The 18,538-nt window shown below is 33.6% G+C and overlaps 1 protein-coding gene across 1 annotated transcript in view; it reads left to right on the forward strand.

Moving 5' to 3' along the window:
- The window catches only part of AHR (aryl hydrocarbon receptor), a 45,288-nt gene extending 27,436 nt beyond the window's left edge, over positions 1–17,852 (forward strand). Inside the window, exons 4-11 of the mRNA XM_047752434.1 lie at positions 3,693–3,782; positions 3,993–4,116; positions 4,786–4,913; positions 6,560–6,762; positions 7,747–7,856; positions 8,470–8,611; positions 11,744–13,022; positions 15,329–17,852. Of these exons, the coding sequence (XP_047608390.1) occupies positions 3,693–3,782; positions 3,993–4,116; positions 4,786–4,913; positions 6,560–6,762; positions 7,747–7,856; positions 8,470–8,611; positions 11,744–13,022; positions 15,329–15,463 (2,211 nt within the window). The 3' untranslated portion in view covers positions 15,464–17,852. The remainder of the gene's footprint in view (positions 1–3,692; positions 3,783–3,992; positions 4,117–4,785; positions 4,914–6,559; positions 6,763–7,746; positions 7,857–8,469; positions 8,612–11,743; positions 13,023–15,328) is intronic.
- The last annotated feature ends 686 nt before the right edge of the window (positions 17,853–18,538 follow it).

Raw genomic sequence — 18,538 nt, forward strand, 5'->3', positions numbered from 1 at the left:
ATTTTGTACCACTTTGATCTGAACTGCAATAGTGGTGTAATGCTAATATATGAAAAAATGAAATTTTATGATGTTGATTTTTTAGAGGCCTAGTTATTTCTTTAAATAGCAAGAACTCCAAGAACTTCTCATTGAAGACATTCAACTTATGTATACATATTCAAGATTATAGTTCCATTAAAATAATTAATTTCATTTGTGTAATAGTTTAAAAGGATGCCATTTGTAGATTACTCTCCAGGAAGAAATAGCACATACTATATGATTTTCTCAGAACCATACCTGTCTCTTAACTCTTACGAAGCAGACCAAAAACATTGTAGGCATGTGTAAGTGGCATATTTCATTACATGCATTTGCTGTAATGGCATGTGAATATATTTCCAGATGCAGTTATTAAGTAGTTACCACTTAGACATAGAGGATGTTTCCAGAGGCACAGTATACCTTTTGGCTTGAAACTTGGAAGAATTTTTTTCCTTTGGTTTTAACAAAGGAAGCACGTAAAGAAAATGTTATACAATATTTAACAAAAACTTAAAAAATATTTATTTTCTCAATTAGCTTACATTTATTACTACTTAATAAGGAATTAAAAATAAAACTATAACTGGTATCTTTTCAATGTCTATTACTTACTTTAGCTGGTAATTTTAATATATTTAAGCATGTTCTATCCGTTGCTACTTAATACTGTACTTATTAAAATCTGAAGTTTCTTTTTTCTTTTTTTTTTTCTTTTTGCCTTTTCTAGGGCCACTCTTGCGGCATATGGACGTTCCCAGGCTAGGGGTCCAATTGGAGCTGAAGCCTCCAGCCTACACTAGAACCACAGCAATGCCAGATCCGAGCCTAGTCTGTGACCTACATCACAGCTCACGGCAACGCTGGATTATTAATCCACTGAGCGAGGCCTGGGATCAAACCTGCAACCTCATGGTTCCTATTCAGATTCGTTAACCACTGCGCCACGATGGGAACTCCTGAAGTTTCATTTTTGAACTAACAGCAGTAGAAATTATAAATAACAGTATTAATCACAGTTTATTTCCTTACTAAGTGGTAAGTGAACCTCAACATGATTTTCTGGTAGATAGGGCAAGCCTTTTGACTAAAACTGAACAATAATAATCTCTTTTATTAATATGTAATTGTCAAATCAATTCCTTTTTTTAATTTACTAATATAGTAATTCATTGTAAGAAACTTAAGATCATATTAAATAATCTTAATTTATTAAGATGGTAATCCATTAAGATGGTTCCACATGGTATTTAAGATTATTTAATATATATATTAAATTGTATATATATTAATTGGTATGTATATATTATTTTATTTTGTTTTATTTCTGACAATTAGCATTTGTCTAAAAGTGTTTACTGTCATACCCTAAATTATCTTTGTGTCACCTGGCATGCACCAGTGAGCTTATTGCAAAGTACTGAATTTGTTTCACTGTTCAAAAAACATGATGTTCTACAAAATAATATACATATGATCAGTGGATACTCTTCTCAAGAAGGAAGGTATTTTCAAGATGAAGGAAATACAGTAATGTATATATACTGTTACTGCCAACTAAAATTAATGAATGCTCAGTTTTGGAGGTGCTCAGTCATGTAACATTTAAGTTCCTGGTGGGTGCCATCATCATTCTTCATCCTGAGGAAATTGCCAGATATCATAAGGCATAATATCTGAAGTCAAGGACCTTAGATCCCAGTTGTGATTACATGAGTTATAGCCATGTAATAACTGGTCAGTGACACATAAAAGCAGCACATCATGGTAGTTAAGTGGGCAGACTTTAGAGCCAGACTAAATTTACCCCTGGCTTGGCTTTTTCCTGGTTGTTTGGTTTGGGCATGTTACTGTGCAGCTCTTTACTTCAGTTTCCCTCAATTTTAAAAGTGGACCATGGCGCCTATCTCGATGGCTGAGGGAATTCAAGTGCTTGAATACATAAAAAACATTTAGAAAAGTGGCTGTTAAATTGTAGTGCTTGTGTAGGTCGCACATGCGGCTTGGATCTGGTGTTGCTATGGCTCTGCGTAGGCCGGCAGCAACAGCTCTGTTTAGACCCCTAGCCTGGGAGCCTCCATATGCCGTGGGTACGGCCCTAAAAACACAAAAGACCAAAAAAAAAAAGTGCTGCTCTTTATAATTTTTGTAATCAAGTTCTCAGAAGTATAGTGTAGACTTAGGGGTCTTGAAGTGGAAAGGGAATTAGACTGAAAAGGAAGACGGTCACTGTGTTTCTTTTACCTCATCTGAAAGGGAGGGTAGGCTGAGCATCATAAGCACAGGGGCAGTATCTTATTCATTTTTGAATCTCGGTGCTTAGCATGTGACTTGTTTGGTATGCAATAGTCTATTAAGTGGTGAATATACTACTTGCTATCATTGATATAGCTCTTTATAGTTCACAAAGCATGATCATGGAAATCTTTACCTGCTCATTTCAACAACCTTATAGTAACGGTGCCTTACACTGATTGAGTGCCACCTCTGTGCCAGGGACTGAGTTGGATGGACAGTCATCATGTCCATCTGATAAACTGCCTATTTTTCACACGGTGACTCTAAAATATGAAGGGGTAAACAACAATGCCACGCAGCTGGTAAGAGACAGAGAAAAGAATCCAGTCCAAATTTTGTCTGACTCCAAACTGTATGTGGTCCTTTAACCAAACCCCTACCACATCTCCTTTTACATGAAGAAGAGTATTTCAGAAAGGTTTAACCATGATCACAAAGCAAAGAGTAGAAGGAGTACTGAATTTAACTCAAGCAGAAAATAGTGAAGGCTTTAGAATTAAAGCAGATGATAACAATGAATGTTTAAGGGGACTCAACAATTTTTATTGCCTTAGAGTATAGAGATATTAATTAACATTGGACTTGAACAACCACTAATAGAATAGAAAAAAAGAGTATAACTTCTAAACTAAAAGAAAGAAATAATAACAACAACAACAATAATAATTGACCCAAAGCAGGCAAAACGGAAAGAAAAAGCAGCATAGTACAGGGGGAACAAATAGAAACAACACATAAAATTAAAGTGTTGAAACTAAATATACTAATTAAATTTAAACGTACTACATTTGCTGTATGCTTATCTTGCATGTATATATTTGCATTACATGTGTATTTTATGTATAGTCCATTTGTATACTTTTTCCTAATAAAATGTTTTTGAATATTTTTTAATATTTTGAGAGTATCCAAATTTCAGACTGCATCAGTGCTTAAACTATCTTTGCACAAAGATTTTCTCCATCAAATTTCTCTTTAGGTTCTAATCAACATCTTTATACACTGTCTTCCTTTGAAAAGCAGTGTGACAGATTACAATAAATTATGTTTCTATAATTTGCTTAAAAAACATGTACAGTAATTTAAAACAAAACCTAAAGCGTGAGTGAGAAGAAGAAATCAATACTAAAGTTTTTGGGATTGAGTATTAAATTAGCTCTAAGCTTTTCTTTGGCTAAATCAAATGGAATGAATAGATTCTTTTCACTATTGTGGTGTGTGGTGTTTTTCTGTGTTGGCAGGATGTAATAATTTTAACCATTTTAAAAGTTTTTCATCAATAAAATAAGAGCCTTAACTGAAATCCATATTGATGGGTAACAGTATTGTTATTTAGTCATTTACTAATTTTATAACTTTTTCCTTTGTAGGCTCTAAATGGCTTTGTGTTAGTTGTCACTACAGATGCTTTGGTCTTTTATGCTTCTTCTACTATACAAGATTACCTGGGGTTTCAGCAGGTAAATATATTTTTCTTGGTCATTAAAATTTTCTTTTTTAGAAAGTTAACTCCTACTTTTTATTTATCTTGGATGCCTGGAGTGCTTTACATTTGATTTGCATTCATCATCACTAATAAGCATCCACTAATCTAGCTAAGTTTTGAAATTAGCCATATTTTTTAAAAAATCAGTACTACTTGTTAATTTTATTGTATCTTTTTCCTTTAGTCTGATGTCATCCATCAGAGTGTGTATGAATTGATCCATACTGAAGACCGAGCTGAATTTCAACGTCAGCTGCACTGGGCGTTAAACCCTTCACAGTGTCCAGACTCTGGACAGAGAATTGATGGTAAGAATGTTTACCAAAAGATAGCATTGTGATATTTTGATATAGTTCTTTATCCAGAAGCAGGGAACATTTAGGGGCATAGAACTCCATGGTAAAGGTTGGTAAGAAGTGGAAAGACGAATCTGTAGCTGAGGGCCAGAACCAGGTCACAGAGAGCCTGATGAGAGATAATATCCATTGATGATGTCAAGTGAGAAAGTCTTGCCATATACTCAGTAATATATTTTATAAAATAACTCTTATGCTATTGTGGAGAAAGGGAAGGAATGTACACAGTTGATTCTGGCGTGTGTATAAACTGTTCTGTGTTTAAAGTGCACCAAATATAAAAAAAGCAAACTAGCATATACAAGGATAAAAAAGCCTTTTTTCAATGCAAGCAGTTTTTTTCACTCATCTGTGAAAGAGTTATAAAGGAAAATGGGTATTAGAAAATATATAAGTTATTGACAGTGGTAGCTCAAGAGAAATAAAACTGAGTAAGTAAAGTTCTATATAGTAAAAATATTATTCTATAAAATGTAATTTATTTTAACTTTCTTTTCTGAAAATGGTTTTTGTATTCAGAATATAGACTCTGGTTTAGAAATTAACACAAATTTCAGTTATTCAAATATTTAATTTTATAGCAAAATGGACAGTCTGTGTGTATTACTATTATTTCTACAGAAGCAAGTGGCCTCTCACAGCCAGCAGCCTATTATAACCCAGATCAGCTTCCTCCAGAAAATTCTTTTATGGAGAGGTGCTTTGTTTGCCGACTAAGATGTCTTCTGGATAATTCATCTGGCTTTCTGGTAAGTTACAAAATCTTATGATATTGGCATTTACTAAGTTTTAGAAAATAAAAAAACAAAAGTGAAACATTTAATTTGGTTATATTTGAGTTTGGGGTATAAAAATATACTTCATTAAATAATTTTATGAAGGAAAGCAACTTTTAGAAATCTTTTTAGATTTTTTGACATATCTTCCACAACTCAAAATCTATTCTTTAAAAGTATGCAGTAACAAAGACTGAGTGCAGTAACATGGAACCTGCATTTTGCCCTTTTTTTGAACTTTTTAGGTATAAAATAGAGAATGATGTAGCCCTTCTTTAGCAGCAGACTGCTTTCAAGCTTTGGATTGAATGGCTGCTAGAAAGAAAAATTACCATGGCCTTTTCCAGAAGACTGGAATAACTGGCATGTAGAAAAATGGTTGTCTGTTCATGACTGCAGCCTCCTCATCTGGTATGAGACACAGATGTAAACTCCTGAGTAGGATAACCAGAGAGTTGCTCAGTCAGGACGCTAAGGGAGAAGATGGTCTTGCCTTTTGGTTGTCTGTATCCTTAAGATGGTGTACTCCCCCAGGCACAAAAGAAAACACAAAGCATGTTGCATATTGCTTTTGTGAATTATCAGGAATTTGAAATAGATGATCACATCTTAAACATTGGCAAACAATGATTTTTGATGGTCTGTTTATATTTGAAGATAATATTCTGACCCACATTAGAATTGTACTTTCCTAGTACTGATGATGAGTTAGTATGTATTTCTGAGGTGGGATTTCTTTGTGTAGTTGAGGTTTTTCTTGTGCTGCTGTGATTTTGATGACAGGGTCATCTCTTGGCCTGGTCAGTACTGTTTTAAGCAGCCAAGTTGATCATGGTCATGTTTAAATTGTCTGTTTCCTCTATCTTCTAAACTTAGTCTTTATCTTTAATAGAGTTCTGCATTCTTTATATGGTTTCATGATTCATTTCAGTGGTTTTTTGTTTGTTAGCCTTTTAGGGTCGAGCCTATAGCACATGGAAGTTCCCAGGCTACAGGCTGAATAGGAGCCACAGCTGCCGGCCTATGCTACAGCTTATAGCAGTGCTGGATCCTTAACCCACTGAGCAAGGCCAGGGATCAAACCCACATCCTTATGGATACTAGTTGGGTTTGTTATGGCTGAGCCACAACAGGACTCCAGTTTTTTTGTTTGTTTGTTTGTTTGTTTTTAATTGTGTTTTATGTCTATGTAAAAGATTACCATGAGTTTTGAAATATACTCTGAGCTGTGAAATATAGCTCATGTGTATTTAAAAATTAATGTGTACCATATGACTATTCAGTTGTTTAGGTGGTTTTGAGTGCCCATTGGGCATGGACTTGTGCTAGGCATGGATGATAGGGCAACTGCAAGCTCAGAAAACTACATACATCTTGCTCTTGTGACCTGTTAAAGCAAGGAGTGGATCACTTACCAAACCCTTGAGGATGGTCCCCATTACCTTTTAGGATATTTTTAACAGGCTTCCTGTGGAGAAAGGAATTAAAGAAGCATTTGTCAGCTTCCTGAACTTTTATGGAATTTTCAAGAACACTGGAAATGGCTGTGATTGAGCCTTTTAAGAAGGAACCATTTTAAAGTGTTAATTTTAATGAATCATTGTTTTTCATTTTTTAAGGCAATGAATTTTCAAGGTAGGTTGAAGTATCTTCATGGACAGAACAAGAAAGGGAAAGATGGATCAATACTTCCACCTCAGTTGGCTCTGTTTGCAATAGCTACTCCACTTCAGCCACCATCCATACTTGAAATCAGAACCAAAAATTTCATCTTTAGAACCAAACACAAACTAGACTTTACACCTACTGGTTGTGATGCCAAGTAAGTGAAACTTCTTCAGGTTTATTTTACAAAATGTGTATTTTATTGCAGTAAGTCTGTCTTAGCATATACATAATATATAATATAATATAATATAATATAATATATAATATTACAGTGTAGCTTATAATATTATAGTAGCTATTATTTCATACTTTGCAGCATAGCCTTTTAAAATAAAATGATTTTATCACATTCATAAATCATTTTATTTTATAATTCTTTTTTTTTGTTTGTTTTTTGTCTTTTTAGGGCCACACCCATGGCATATGAAGGTTCCCAGGCTAGGGGTCGAATCTGAGCTATAGCTGCTGGCCTACGCCAGAGTCACAGCAATGCCAGATCCGAGCTGCATCTGTGACCTACACCACAGCTCACAGCAACACTGGATCTTTAACCCACTGATCAAACCCGCAACCTCATGGTTCCTAGTCAGATTCATTTCCACTGCGCCACGACAGGAACTCCTAATTTTATAATTCTTACAATATTCATTGTGATTTCTGTATTATAATGTGTTTATATAAATAAATTCAGTATCCTTATGACGTTTATTATTGGCTTTTTTATATTTTTAATTTGGACAAACTGACTTTTAGCCCTAGAAGTTTAATAACTGAAATATGTTACTGCTTTTCTCCTTCCCAATATGGGAATGCAGGTAGGTTTGAGATACCCTCCCCTTCAAAATGAAGCATAGTATTCTAGAATTTAATTAAAGATTTTGTGTTTCACCTGTATAGTCCATTAGAGTCATCTTTAGCCATAATTTTCATGGTGTTCCGGAGAAAAAGAAGTCTCAACATGAAATGTTCAGCCATAAGCAAAAAAGAACAGTTAGAGAAATGTTTGTTTCTACTTGATAGTGTGAAATTCTGAATGTCAGCATTGTACAGAAAATAGCACATAACTGAAAAATTTATGTTGGCTACCTCCTTATGTTAAATTTTAAATTCATTCTTATTCTCCCTTTTTTTTAAACAGAGGAAAAATTGTTTTGGGCTATACTGAAGCAGAGCTGTGCATGAGAGGAACAGGGTATCAATTTATTCACGCTGCTGATATGCTTTATTGTGCTGAGTACCATGTACGGAGTAAGTTGTAGCTCCTTATGAACCTGGCTGCAAAAACAGTTTATACTCTAGTGCATGTTTCAGATTGTTACTAATGTAATGTGTTTAAGGGAAACTTTTTGGATCAACTTCTACTCAGGATCATACTACTGTGATTAACCTTGTTACACTCTTTATTCATTAACTGTTCTACAGCTGCCACATAGGAATATAGTAGTTTACTATGAAAAATGACTACTTGACCCCCATATGCTCAGGAGTTTTTTTCTTAATAACCTTTTAAATTTATAAATTTATGGTAATATAGATTATACTTTAAAATTGTATACTAAAATATTAAGCTGTAGGAAATGAACCCTTTTTCAGATGAAAACAATTTTCCCCCAAACTCTATATTCTCTCTATAGTTAGTTTCATGTGGTACTAGAATTGTCTCACTTAATCTTTCCTTGAACAACTTAAATAATAAATTTAGTGTGAAATAGGAAAAAACTAACGATTTTGAGGCATTTTAATATGCTGTGCTTAAAAGTTGTCTATTATCTTTGGTGATATGTGAATTACAATCAGAAGTATTACAGAGATTTTCTTTGTTGATTTTGGATTTGATAATTTTAATTTCTTTTTATTTTAGTGATTAAGACTGGAGAGAGTGGCATGACAGTGTTCAGGCTTCTTACGAAAGACAATCGATGGACATGGGTGCAGTCAAATGCACGCTTAGTTTATAAAAATGGAAGACCAGATTATATCATTGCAACTCAGAGACCTCTCACGTAAGCATAAAGATCCACAATGTTTCATGTTTATATTTTTTATTTTACTCATACTTTTGTTTGTAAGTCCTCTTATATGAAAGCCTAACAATAAATTATAAGAGAATTTACACTGGAAAAAATTGAAAAGCTAATATGTATAGAAAGAAGAAGACAGGTGAAGGGCATTGAGAAAACATAATTAACAAACTTTATTGAACAACTGAGTATGTAGAGCTACAGAAAAAGAATAATCAAAACTCTAAGGGTTTATCCAGGGTGTATAAAGCAAAGATGAAAAGCCAGTGCCATCTATAAATAAAATAAAAATATAACAGTGCTTTGTTTAGCATGTTTGCTAATAAGCAGGCAGTGGTTTTTAAGTTTTTCATATATTCTATAAAGGAGTGTTTTGTCCAATACTTGCATTGCAAATGTTTCTCTACTCTGGAGAACTGATTTTTGTATGTGGCTTTGAGGGTAAGGATCAAGATTAATTTTTTTCCCTTGTATGGATATCCATTTGACTGGTAACATCAACTGACAATATTGATGTCTTGAAAAGACCGTCTTTTCCCTGCTCTACTGCATTTCAATCGGGATTTTATCTGTGTTTCTGTTTCTGAGTTCCATTGGTCCAATTGTCTATTTTTGTACCAAAGTCCATTGTCCTAGTTATTCCATATCTTGATAGGGCTTGATTTCTGATTGTATGTTCTCCGTCTTGTTCAGAAATTTTGTTGTTCTCTTTCAGGAGGAGAGTCTTAGCCCTTCTTTACCCTTTGTTATTTCCATATATATCTTTTTAGAAATCACTTTTCAATTCCTATTGGAAAATCTGTTGCGATTTTTGAATGGGACTACATTGAAACTATAGTTTCTTTGAGGGAGAATTAACATCTTTATACTATTGAATCTTCTAAATCCATGAACATGGTGAATGGTTATATATGCATGGTATACATGTGTATGTATGTACCCATGTCTTTATCTAAATAATGGGTTGTGTTTTTCTTACCAGAGTCTTATATATTTTTTATTAATTTTATTCCTAGATATGGTTCCAGACAGTGTATGTGCAATTTTTAATATATAAAAAGTTGATTTTTTAATACCAGTTTATATCCATTGACCTTAAGGTAGATATAAATTTTTTTTAATACCGGTTTATATCCATTGACCTTAAGGTAGATATAAATTTTTTTAAGGTTTTCTACTCTATACCATGTTGTTTGCAAATAGTTTTTTCTTTTCAACCTTTAGACAAAAGTGTTGTTGTTATTTTTAATTCTCTTATTGTACTGGCTAGGCCCTTAGAAAAATGTAATGGAAATAATGACAATTCATTTTTTGTCTTATTCTCAACCATAAAGATGAAAGGCTTTAATGTTTTATCATTGTGTATGATGTTTTTAAGTAGTATTTTGTTATTTCTACAAATATTGGGGATTTTTTGTTTGTTTTAGATTTAAAAGCTTCCCTTCTCTTTATTCAAAGTACAATCATGAATGGGTTTCTGATTTTATCTGATACTTCCTCTACATTCATTAGCATGATGATTTTTCTCCTTTATGCTCTTATTTTCTTTTTACTCCATAAATTTTATAGTGATATTCTTTTAAGAAACACTTCCTGATATTAGGAATTCATGCCCTCTTTTAATCAATATTTTTAGGCATTAATATTACTGGTCTTCTCAAGGATCCAACTTTCAGTTTGTTGATTTTTTCCTGTTGTTCATTTATTATCCATTTCATTTATCTGCTCACTCTTATTTCCTTCCTTCTCTCTTTGGGTATATTTGAATTTTTTCTTTTTTTTTTTTTTAATGTATGCACTTAAAGGGAAACTGGTAGCTTAAGTATGGCTTTTAAAGTATGGTTTCATGGTTTATCATTCACCTAAAAGTATTTGCTAGTATTTATTTCAATTTTTTTATTCATAAGTTATTTTTTTTATTTTTAATTTTTTTGCCTTTTCTAGGGCTGCTCCTGTGGCATATGGAGGCTCCCAGGCTAGGGGTCTAATCGGAGCTGCAGCCACCGGCCAGTGCCAGAATCACAGCAACACAGGATCTGAGCTGCGTCTGCGACCTACACCGAAGCTCATGGCAATGCCGGTTCCTTAACCCACTGAGCAAGGCCAGGGATCAAACATGCAACCTCATGGTTCCTAGTCGAATTCGTTAACCACTGTGCCATGACGGGAACTCCTTATTTATAAATTATTTAGAAATACAATGTTACATACTTTTCGATGTTAGGGGATTTTCTAGTTGTCTTTTTGTTAATTGACTTTTAGCTTAATCCTCCTGGAGTTAAAGAACAGTCTCTGAATGGTTTCAACTCTTTGAAATTTGTGATGGCTTATTTTATGATCTAATATATGGTTAGTGTTGATGAAAAATCCCAGATGCTCTTGCTCTTATCAAGAATACATATTCTGTTGTATGAATAGTGTTCTTTATGTATCATTAGTCTGGTTTGTGTTTTTGGCCATTTGATATTTTGTTTGCTTGTTCTATTCGTTATTGAGGTTGTTTTGCTTTCTTATTACTAATGAGGTAGGACATCTTTTTATATCTTTCTAGGACATTTTTCTGTTGTAAATTAGTTCACATTGGCTTGCCTATTTTTCTGTGGAGTTGTTTGCCTTAGACTCATTGGAGTTCTTTACCTGAGATGGAATACTAAAGTTTACATATAGTGTGTGTGTGTATATATGTATGTATATATATATATATATACATATAGTATATGAATCTATAGACATTACATTTTTCCATGCCCTAACTTGATTAGGAATTCTTTTATGTCAGTCTTCCTTTAGAGCTTCTGGGTTTTCTATTTTATTTCAACATGCCTCATTTTTATATTTAGATCTTTATTTCACTTGGAATTTATTTTTTCAGGTAGGGATGGAAACTGAGTGTGAAATGAAGTTTTACTAAGTTTTTTGGAGAAATTCTAAATTATTTAATTTTGTCTAAAAAAAAAAACAATTTTATATACTTAATCAGAAAAATTCCTCTCAAAGTTCATGGTTCCCACTATCAAACACAACTATAGTGTATTTTGCTTGCTATTTTTCTTTTAAATTTACATTATACAACTCATCCTAATATATGCAAAACTTTCTTGTGCACAATTTTAGAGATGAAGAAGGAAAAGAACATCTACGAAAACGAACTCTGAAGTTGCCTTTTATGTTTGCCACTGGAGAAGCTGTTCTCTATGAGATAACCAGCCCTTTTCCTCCCACAGTGGATCCCTTACCAGTCAGGACTAAAAGTGGTGCTAATGGAAAAGATTCAGCTACCAAGTCATCTCTAAGTAAGGATTCCCTCAACCCTAGCTCCCTCCTGAGCGCCATGATGCAGCAAGATGAGTCTATTTATCTCTGCCCTGCTTCAAGCAGTACACCTTTCGAAAGAAATTTTCTCAGTGAGTCTCTGAATGAATACAGTAGTTGGCAAAAGAGTGTTGCACCAATGGGAAGTGATAATGTCCTGAAACATGAGCAAATTGGTCAGTCCCAGGAAATGAACCTGACACCCTCTGGAGATCATGCCGGGCTCTTTCCAGATAGTAGAAATAGTGACTTGTACAGCATTATGAAACACCTAGGCATTGATTTTGAGGATATTAAACACATGCAACAGAATGAGGAATTTTTCAGAACTGACTTTCCTGGTGAAGATGACTTCAGAGACATTGACTTAACGGATGAAATTCTGACCTATGTGGAAGATTCTTTAAATAAGTCTACCTTTGGAGGTTCAGGTTACCAACAATCCTTGGCTTTGAACTCAAGCTGTATGGTACAGGAGCAACTCCAGTTAGAGCAGCAGCAGCAGCAGCAGCAGCAGCAGCAGCAGCAGCTACAGCACCATCAAAAGCACATAGCAGTGGAGCAGCAGCAACAACTGTGTCAGAAAATGAAGCATATGCAAGTTAATGGCATGTTTGCAAACTGGAGCTCTAACCAACCCGTGCCTTTTGGTTGTCCTCAGCAAGACCTACAGCAAGACCTACAGCAGTATAATATCTTTCCAGACTTACCTGGAACCAATCAAGAGTTTCCCTACAAATCTGAGATTGATACTCTGCCTTACACACAGAACTTTATTCCCTGTAGTCAGTCTGTGTTGCCACAACATCCCAAGGGTCCACAGTTAGACTTTTCTATGGGGAATTTTGAACCAGCCCTGTACCCTACTACTTCTTCTAATTTAGAAGATTTTGTCACATGTTTACAAGGTGCTGAAAACCAAAAGCCTGGACTAAATCCACAGTCAGCCATGGTGACTCCTCAGGCATGCTATGGTGGAGCTGTGTCCATGTACTCGTGCCAGCCAGACTCTCAGCACAGCCATGTGGCCCAGATGCAGTACAGCCCAGCAATGCCAGGCCCACAGGCCTTTCTCAACAAGGTAAGGGTTTTATCAAACTGAATAAACACTTTCTGTGATTCTCCATCCATGATAAATAGAAATGAGTCACACATTTTTCATGTCACTGAGTTTAATCTATTTTCTGTAGCATTCATGTGACCAGGCGGTGTTAATTATAGATTTTATAAGCCATTACTTTATCAGTCTGTTACGAATACAAGTATGTCATAATTACCTGAATTGTAAAGGAGAAAGAATTAAGGACTAAAACAATATGAGTATGGCCTTAAGGTCCCAGGTGAAATTAGTTAAAAATATATATTTAGAATATTCTTAATTTTAAAAAATTATGTGGCCTTTTAAAAATTCAGACATCAAAAAGATACTGAATTTTTAAAAATAATATCTTCAAAGCAAGTATCTTCAAAGCTCAATTTTTTTATTGGCATTTAGTTGATTTACATTTAGTTTCAGGTGTACAACATTTCATATACATGGTTTGTCTGACTGTATGTGAGCTTTTTAACAGAAATGGCTGTTAAGTTTTTCTCTGCCTCATTCCTAACATCTTTCAATTACATTAAAATTTACAAGCAGTCTCTCTGACAGCATTGCTGTTATTAAGTACACATGGGTAGGTAAATTGAGTACAGTAAATTGTAGAAAAGTTATGAAAAATTGCATTTTAAACAGGGCATTAGGATGAGTTCTTTACAGTGTTTTCTTCCCCACTGCTTTGTATTATTTCTTGATGGATAATAAGAGTGCTAGACCAGAGTTCCCACTGTGGTGCAGTGGGTTAAGAATCCAACTGCAGCAGCTCTGGTCAGTGAGGAGACATAGGTTTGATCCCTGGCCTGGTATAGTGGTTTAAAGGATCCAGTGTTGCTATAGCTGCAGCTCCAATTTGACCCTGGCCCAGGAATTCCCATATGCCATGGGTGCAGCCATTAAAAACAAACAAACAAACAAACAAAAAAAACCCAAAAAAACCAAAAAAAACTAGACCTATATATTCTAAGGAATTATTAAAATTACAAAAGTTAAAATCCCATGTGTAGCTCACATTATATTTCTGTTAGCATTGCTCTAGACAATATATTTAAAGAGAACTGCTAGTGTACATTGTGTTACAATGGATGAGAGTAAATTATTCAAAACTTACCATCTTCTGGGCTACGATTACCTTACCTTTGAAAACCTGACACAGTTTAGAAGTAATCTATTCTGATTTCTGAACACTGATGTTACACAGATTTTAGAAAGGTAAATTTCATTCAAAGAATTTAAGGGTATGATTATAATCCATTATTTTCACTAACTAAAAATACAAAGGCTCTATAATCTATAAAAACCCTATAGAACTTTCTTCTTTTCAGTAGCAGTTATGGAAATCAGACTAATTTCATTGTAAGAAGACAAGAGCAAACATTTTATTTTGGTTAGTAGTACGTATTATTGAAAGCCTATTAGGAATTAAAAAAATTGGTTCTAGAAATCATACCTGCAGTGTATTATGTTAGGAATATTAAAAAAATTCTTGCAAATCAGAACTGACCTCTTTTGGAGAAGTTCTGGGTTATCTGTAGTCCATTGCAGTAATCCTCAATATAATTCATTGGTACCTAGAATTTAGATAAAATCTGGTCAAAGCAAACCAACTTATGACAGAAAATATAACTATGATTCAAGAGGTGCTCTCTGAACCATCGATTCCGATCCAAGCTAAAGGCAATTCATTAATCAAATACTATGAATGTATGGAGTGCAATATCTGAAGTGAGATAGTGATACCTCTCATCTGTACCATCTAATGGAGAAACCAAATGGTTATAAATGCAACTGATACAGAGTGTGTGCTCTGAATGTCTTCATTGACTGATTTAAAATGTAGCAGCAGTAAAAAAAATAATAATAATAATAAAAAAAAATCCAGGAGTTCCCGTCGTGGTGCAGTGGTTAGCGAATCGACTAGGAACCATGAGGTTGCGGGTTCGGTCCCTGCGCTTGCTCAGTGGGTTAATGATCTGGCGTTGCCATGAGCTGTGGTGTAGGTTGAAGACGCAGCTCGGATCCTGCATTGCTGTGGCTCTGGCGTAGGCCGGTGGCTACAGCTCTGATTGGACCCCTAGCCTGGGAACCTCCATATGCCGTGGGAGCGGCCCAAGAAATAGCAAAAAGACAAAAAAAAAAATATATATATATATATAGCAGCAGTGAAGGAATTTGAAGAAGTTTAACAACATGCAGGACACAGATTTTAAAGATTCATTTTAATATATGTAATGACTGAAGATATTTGAAAGATCTATTCTAATAAGTTGCATTGCTATTTTTGTTTCCAGTTTCAGAGCGGCGGAGTTTTAAATGAAACTTACCCAAATGAATTAAATAGCATAAATAACACTCAGACTACCACCCATCTTCACCCGTCAGAAGCCAGACCTTTCCTTGACTTGACATCTAGTGGATTCCTGTAATACCATGCCCACTTTTCACCTTGGTTTTTGGATGAGTTTGTGAACCGTTACTGAGTCATCAACCTGTCAGTGTTGGACATCAGCAAGTTCACAGGGAAGCATTGATCTGTGTTGTTCTGTTACTCCAAACCAAATTTTAAAGTTTTTATAAGAGGAGTAAATTACATATCTATAGTCATTAAAATTGAAAGTGTGGGCCCACAGAGGAGTGAGACCCCATCTACATTTTACAGTATTCTGAAATAATAATATCACAGAATCTATAAAACTTCAAGGGGACTTTGTGACAGTTTTAAATAAGAAGTCAGAATAAAATGAACTGCTTTGAGTTTTGAACTTCTAGATTCTTATTACTGTACCAAATATGAACTATTTCATTTTTAGCTTCTGCTTCTATCTCAGATGTTAAAATGAGTGGTTTGGTGCTTTTATAAAAAGATATTCTCAGTACTCTCCTCCTTCCTTGGTCATGTAAGTGCCTCACAATTTTTTCTATCTATAACACTGTAGGAGTATATTTTATATAAAATATACTGTCTCTTTTTAAAAGTAATAATATTCGGCACACAAATATTATTAGTATTTCTTAAATTCAGTCATTTTAATTAGTCCAGGCATGTTTTAACTGCACTACTCACCCACTTTCTTCAGGTAAAGGACAAATAATGATTGAAAAGATAATTATTTATTATATAATCTAGTTGCTTCTAGAGTTTAATGTTGCCATGTGCCTTACATTGAACAGTTTTGAAAGTAAAAATGTCCTTCCAAATTATTTTTAATGATCATATAAATATTAAGACAGCAGCACTAAAGTTTCAACTTTTCAGAAGTAAGAGATAGACCACCATTTGTCTTTATTGAAAACTCCACCCTGATAGTTGACTGTTGCAGTATAAAAAAAATCTGCTGTTAAATGTAGCCCTGTTTGTTTATTAACTGAAAATGAAAAGAAGCAGTTTTATTTTTAGCTCTATAAGGCACCTATTTCAATGTGTGTAAATTCTTTAAAAACTGTTTTAGCTCTATAATCTTTTAAGATGGTATAGTATATTAACTATAAATTTCACTTCTTAGTACAGTGGAAACTTTGTTTTTCTCATATTTGAGGAGTGTTAAGACTGGATGTAGTGATGTTTGGTGTAAAGTATTGAGTGAAAAGAATGGTGTGTTGTGTAGTTTATAAAGAACAAAATTACTGGTAAAATATTTCTGTCTTTCATTTAAAGATAGTGCATACCTTCTATATGCACATAAATAATTTGAGTCACCATATTTTATTAGTGTCATTTTCAGAGAGCAAATAATGAATCCAACTTCTTTTAAAAGTTGGTATTAAGGTAACCATGCAGTTCTCTTAAAATATGAGGTTGTTTCTATGATAAAATGACCTTTATTGTCAGTAAGGCAAATTAATCACTCTACTAATAACTTTATCATCCTCAGTTGACTTACAAGTGCAACCATGGCCTTTCTTTTATGTAAACATGACATCTGAAAGGCTCAGTCACATTTTGCATGTAAATAAAACATGGAATTCCAACCTGAGATATAGTATTAAAATACATTTTTTTTCGTAAATTAATGTATATAAAAGTGACTTTGGACAAAATATCTATGTCAGTTCTATGCATTTTCAGTCAAAACGCTGAAACTGTAGTCAATATATGTGTTGAAAAAATAGATTTGTCTAAAACATTTCATAATTTGTTTCCAGCGTAAGGTGTCACTAATGATTAGACCAGTGGTCCAGATTAATACTCCATTTTTACGTTTAAACCTTACATTAAAATTCTTCATATAAATAATTTTTGTTAGTTTCTTCCACACATTACTGGATGAATTGTTTAGTGAAAAACATAGGCTTTTTCAATTGTGAATATGATGACAATCAATTATACACTTATAAAATTTTAAAAATTCAAAGAAATATTGTATATTTTTATCTATATAAAGTAACTAAAGTTTATCTAATAATAATAATAAAATCACATTAAACCAAATACACCTTTGTCTGTATTGCTAAGTGCCAAACAAAGAATGCTTTATGTACTGCTATACCAAGGGATTTATTTTTAGATGATGTATACTTCTAAGGATGTGGATGTATTGATTTGATCTTTTCCTGTGGCAGGTGGTTCTTCCAGTACCTGAAGATTCCCCAGTGTTCCAATGTATTATAGAGCGTTCAATCATTACTGTGCACATAGTGTTTTTCAGTATTACTCAATTTTAGGTAAATGTTTTCATGGGTGTTCTCTCCCTCAAGATGTTACTGCTTACATATGCCATGCATACATTTTTGTTTAAAGTATGATTTATAATATCCTTATCAAACAAAATTGTATACAATAATATATATGGTAATAAAATAATCACCAAGTATGAATAATATGTTTTAATGAATATTTGTCTTTCTGGTCCATATAAAGGAATTGACTTATTTGCAGTTTAGTATTATAGGATTATTATATATGATATTATAATTATGTTAGATTAAGTCAGTCTATAGTATTTAAAGAAAGGGTAAGTCAATAATTCATAAGCTTCTTATCAAGTTCCGCCCCTGGATAATTTGATCTTTACCTGACGACAAAAAAAAAAACTTGTAACTTCATAGATGAAAATGCTTCTGAAATGAACTCTTAAACTGTGTATTATCAGTGATACAGTCATGTTAGTATCTCAGATTAAAATCCAGAATTCCATTTTAATAGACAATATTTTAAGAATATTTACAGAAAAACTTGAGAACAATCCATGTTATAGTTCAGGCTTAAATTAGAAAAATTACTGTCCAAACTTATGTCTGATAAGTATAAATGGCATCTTAAGCCTTTGGTGTTCAATTCATAACTATTAAACATTCACCAAGAATTCTGAATTTAGAATTATTTGAAGAAAAATTCCTGAGAAAAAGTTGTCACTCCAGTAACAATTTTTATACGAATTTTATGTTCATTCTAGATACTTTTGTCAACAACTCGATATAAACATAGCAGGTTAGCATCATTCTTATTTCTGAACATACGAGAAAGACTAACCTGTCTTTTGTCTAATAAGTGTATATATTCA

The sequence above is a fragment of the Phacochoerus africanus genome, chromosome 11, assembly GCF_016906955.1.
Source record: "Phacochoerus africanus isolate WHEZ1 chromosome 11, ROS_Pafr_v1, whole genome shotgun sequence".
Taxonomy (NCBI): Eukaryota; Metazoa; Chordata; class Mammalia; order Artiodactyla; family Suidae; genus Phacochoerus; species Phacochoerus africanus.